The sequence below is a fragment of the Galeopterus variegatus genome, unplaced genomic scaffold (genome assembly GCF_000696425.1).
Source record: "Galeopterus variegatus unplaced genomic scaffold, G_variegatus-3.0.2 Scaffold46048, whole genome shotgun sequence".
Classification (NCBI taxonomy): Eukaryota; Metazoa; Chordata; class Mammalia; order Dermoptera; family Cynocephalidae; genus Galeopterus; species Galeopterus variegatus.
The window spans coordinates 1-5,000 of record NW_007772159.1 but is presented as its reverse complement, the minus strand read 5'-3'; the positions used below and the strand labels follow the sequence as shown (position 1 = coordinate 5,000).

Genomic DNA, 5,000 nt, shown 5'->3' with positions numbered 1-5,000 from the left:
CCCCATCACCCTCCATCCCCCCCCCCCACCTGAAACATCTTCCCTACTTGGTTTCCCCTTAAGCTTCTGTCCCCCACCTCAGGCTGTTCCTGCCAAACCTCTCTAAAGAGCAGCCCTATAATTACACCCTGTGCTTGTACAACAAATGTTCTCACATCCATGACCTCATCATGGCCTCCCACGGCCCTGGAGGAGGCAGGTGGGGCTCTCTGTTCTTGCTGCACAGGTGGAGAAACTGAGGCTCAGAGAGGGAAAAGGACTTGCCCCAGGCTGTGTGTCGGCTGAAGGCAAAGCCAATGTGGGTGGCTTGGCCTCAGATGTCTGCTCTCTAAGAGGGATCAACAGGACTGTCCTGCAAGGGGGTGCTTAATCCACTGCTGGGAAAAGGGAAGACATGGGTTGGTAGAGGAGCCGGGTGGCACCCCAAATTGGGGGTGGGGTGGGGAAGTATTGCATGGAGGGCAGAGCGTAGGTGAGTCTGGTGGTGGGGAAGGGTGGGTGGGGGCTGGGGGCTTTCTCCAAGCCTTGCTGAGTCCCCATTCCATGCTCGGGGGCCAGAGCCCCCCTGTCCCCCCACCAGCCCCATGCAGTAGGTAATAAAAGCCTGAAAAAGGAATAAGCCAGAAATTCTTCTTTTATTTTTTTTAAAGATGACCAGTAAGGGGATCTTAACCCTTGACTTGGTGTTGTCAGCACCACGCTCCCAAGTGAGCCACAGGCCGGTTCCTCAGAAGTTCTCCATTTGAGCATAAGGTGGACTACATCAGCATACACAAGCCTGCTCAGAATGCTGAAGCGTGTTTCGGGCAAGGATATATGACCAACATATAAATGCCACTGCTTTCTGATCACTCACTAGGCACCAGGCCCGGTGCTGAGCTCTACAGGGGTTGTCCTACTTAGTTCTTGCAATGGGCTTACAAGGCAGGTATAGTTCACCAAGGGCTTGTGAAAGAGTAGGCTCAGAGAGGTTAAGTAACTGACCCAAGGTCACACACATAGCAAAAGGCAGGGCAAGGACTGGAACCCAGGAAGTTTCAACATGAAGGCTTGTGCTAACCACTGGACTACCAGCTCTTCTCTGGGCATGTTGTTTGAGTGTACAAACACGTGCCTGTCTGTGCATGTGTGAATATGCAGGGCAGGTCCTCCTCTCAATGGCCACTGTGCCACCCCTGTCTCCTGTGTTGAGGGGGAGGGTGGCATAGTGCCAGGTCCCAATTTATGGAATAATCCCTGGGCGCCCGGTTTTTGGGGTGTGGTGGCGGCCACATGAGCGTTCACCCCTCAGCCCCACCGCAGAGAAATCCTCCAGTGCCTGCCTGCCCCAACCGCAAATCCCCTAATGGGCTGAGAGCCCTCCCAGGTGTGTGGGGAGCCAGGCCAGGCTGCTTTTCCCGGGCCAGCCTGGGCCTGAGGCCTCCTGCCCACCAGAGGCCCCGCCTCACAAGCCCCGTCCCTGTCCCAGCCGTGTTCCACACTCACATCAATGTCCCTGATGTTGTGCATGAGCTGGTAGGCGATGTCCTTGCAGCCCTGGCTCAGAGCCTCAGGGGGCATCTCATTGTCTGAGTACCAGTCCCGGTCAGCTGAGTGGGCGTAGGCGGCGCTGGGGGTGGCGTGGTTCACTCGTGTGGTTGTCACAATGCCCACAGATTTCCCTGGGGTATGGGAGGGGAGGGGTTGGCTTCATCTGCACATACGGGTATTCCAATTGCCTTCTCTCTCCCTCCCCCAGCTAAAGACTGGCCTCCCATCAGTTCCACCAATTGCCAGGGCCTCAGTCTCCCCTTCTGTACAAAGGGGGACCATGGCTTCCAAATAGCCTGACAGCTGGGACATTCTGCCTCTGTGACCCTCTCCCCACACCCTGGGGCCCTTGAGCTGTGAGCACCGGGCCAGAGTCCTCCCCTCCATCAAGGACCCCACCGAGCCCCACTCCTGCAGGAAGTCCCCCAGGGGCCTCCTAAGGGATCTCAGGTGGAGCGTGGTTCCCTCACCTGAGTCAGCTGGCCTTGTCCCCTCCCTCCAAAGTTCCTGGGGGCAAGGGCCAGGGCCTCCCAATTCCAAGGAGGAAGGAGTAGACATTTACTGATCCTCACCAGGCTGGTCCTGGGCTGGGTCCTCTACCCTCCTCTCTCACCAAACCTACGAGGGGGCTACATTTTAGTGCCCATTTTATACTCAAGGAAATGAGCTGGGATCCATGTCACCCCCTGGATCACTAGACTTCCCTGTCTGGAAGGGATTCCACGAATACTTCACAGATACCCAGAGCATCAGAGCTGGGAGCCCTCAAGAGCATCTTTTTCTGCCCTCTCCCCATTGTACAGTTGGGAAGACTGAGGCCCAGACAGACCACGGAGCTGGCCCCGTTCCCCGCCACTGCTGCACTCACCGGCATCCTTGGCCCAGCGCAGGATGGAGGTGACCTCGTTCCCCTGAGTTGTGTTGCAGAGGGAGCGCTCAGTCGCCGCGCTCACCCCCACGGTGCCCTCATTGGCCTTCACCCCACACAAGTAGGCGGTGGCAGTGCCTGCACTGTCGGGGACCTGAGCATTGGTGTTGTATGTCTGCACGTGGGAGAGAAGGGTCAGGAGATGGCCAGGCCTTGGTCCCCACTGTTGCCCACCCCACCTGCACTCACACCATGGGGACTGAGGCTTGAGGGGCAAAGAGTGGTCCCCCCTAGCCACAGGATCACCTAGCTGTCTGCTCCTACCCCCATTCCCTGCACCCTGGCAGCAAAGGGCAGCAGGAAGGGGTGGGAACCAAACTCTCCAGCATCTGGAGAAGTGTTTGGCAGAAGAGCCAGGGGTCAGGCTGGGTCAGCGGAGGCCTCTCTCTGGGTCTTGGCTGCAGAGCCAGCAAGTGGGGGATCAGGTGAGTCCTGGAGGTGGGGGTTCTTGAAGGAGTAGGGGTGCTGGGGGGAGGGGAGGAAGAGGATAGGAGGGCGCATGGGAGGGTGGGACGAGAGGCCAGTGCTGACTCCTCTGCCCACCTCCCTGCTGGCTGCCCCCTGTTCAGACCTCTAGTAAAGATCCTGAAACTACTCGCCTGTCTCCCTTCCCCAGCAGCCTGAGAGCTCCTGAAGGCACAGGAAACATCAGTGTCCCTTCTGTTCCCCAGAAGGGAGCCTGGGACCTGATCCACAGTGTCTGGAGGATGTTTATTACATATCCCCACCACCACCAGTAACAATGGCTACTGCTACTACACACTGCATGCAACAACATCCATTGATAATCTAATTTCACTGTGTGAACCACCTTGGGAGAGAACGAGAGAACTAGAACCATGTGCAAAGAAGTATACACTGCATGATTCCATTTATGAAAAATACAAAAGCAGGCACAGATAATCCACGGTGTTAGAAGTCAGGATGGTGGCTACTCTTGGTGGGAAGAGGGACTGCAGGGGGGCTTGAGGGGACCTCTGGATGCTGTCAATTGCTTGACCTGGATGCTGGTTATACAGACACGTGCAGTTTGTGAAAACACAAGCTGTACACGTGTGCACTTTTTCTATGTATGTTGCACTTCAATAAAAAGATTTTTCACATCAGTGAGTTAAAAGCCTCAAAATAAATCTTTGGACGTGGCTGCTGCCCTCCTTGTTTCACAGGGGGGCCCCAGGGCCCCAGGAGGGCAGGCCGCCTCGCCGGGGCCTGCAGCAGGCTTAGAGGCAGGTCTAGCAGACGCCACGCCCTGGCTCTTCCCTCCACGTTACCAAGTTGAGAGATGGGATGCTTGGGTCAGGTGGGCCTGGGACTGGGGCTCACCTTAGAGAGGGCCACAAAGGGGAACTTGTCCATCTCCAGCGTGGTCTCCTCCCCAGGGTTGTGGTGGAGCTGACCCTTGAGGATGCGGGCGGCTGTCACCGTGGATACGCCCATCCCTGTGGCAGGGAGTGGGGGGCCTCAGTCTCTTGGGCTCCCTGCCTCTCCCATCAGCTTTCTTGGGTACCTAGAGCTCTCTTAGTTTGATGTCAAAGCAGGCTTGGGCAGTGGGCACCAGACATGGCTCTGTAAGTGTGACCAGGCAGCCCCTCTTCGACTTCCCTCCCCAGAACCTCAGGGGACCGCTTGGCAGAGAAGACCTCTTGGGTCCACAGCCTGGCCCCCATCTTAAATACCACCCACGCAGGGCCCAGCCTCTTCAGCATGGCCCCTGTCACCGCAGCCTGGCTCCCTGGGCTCCTACTTAGGTGGCCCCGTCCAGCCCCTCCCTCGGGCCCCCAGGCCTCACCGTCTCCCAGGAACATGATGACATTCTTAGCCACGTTGGTGTTGAGCTTCTGAAGCCCCAGGGCATTTTTCAGGGTCTGCTGAGCTTGGTCTCGCCAGTACTTGGGGTCTTTCTCTTTCTCTGTACGGAGAGAGAGTCAGAGTTACTTGGTAGGGGGCGAGGGCAGCTTCTCATCCCCCGATTTACAGATACCCCGACATCTCATTGCTGAGGGCTGGAAGGCCTGAACTTGGAGCAGGAAGCAAGCGGTGCCCATCTCAAGCAACACACCTTGGGGTGTGTAAACATGTGCCAGTCATATCCTCCAAACAAGCCTGTGGATCCTGGGGTCTTCTTCCCTCATCACAGAATGAAGAAACCAAGGCTCAGAGACACCAAGTGACTCGCTCAAGGCCACACAGCACTGGCAGACACTGGCAGAGCTGGGCTTCACTCCAAAGCCAGCGCTCTTTCCTTTCACCCAGTAGAGACATTCTGCTAAGGCAGCAAACGAATTGTGCTAGCATAATTAGGAGGGTAATGTTTAACCTATTCAACAGAACAAGCTACTTGAGCAGTCCCCAGAGGTATGGAGCCACCAGTGATAAACTCTACTTGGCTTATTCATTCAAGTAGGTTCGCAGGAACCTGACTTGGCAACAGCATTAATAGCAGTGCTGGAAAGCAAGACTTGCCTTTTGCTTAACATATCAAATTTACAGTAACCATGCAATCTTACTCTGGTTAGGATCAATTAGCAAGAAGGATGTCCTG

General features: G+C 56.2%; 1 protein-coding gene across 1 annotated transcript; it reads right to left on the bottom strand.

Moving 5' to 3' along the window:
• Window positions 1-1,485: 1,485 nt before the first annotated feature.
• Window positions 1,486-4,367, bottom strand: LOC103584167 (alkaline phosphatase, tissue-nonspecific isozyme-like; the record flags this gene model as incomplete). Its single annotated transcript, XM_008565272.1, has 4 exons — window positions 1,486-1,661; window positions 2,399-2,573; window positions 3,782-3,897; window positions 4,248-4,367. Coding segments are annotated over 4 exons (587 nt in total), but the record flags the coding sequence as incomplete, so codon positions are not given.
• Window positions 4,368-5,000: the final 633 nt, after the last annotated feature.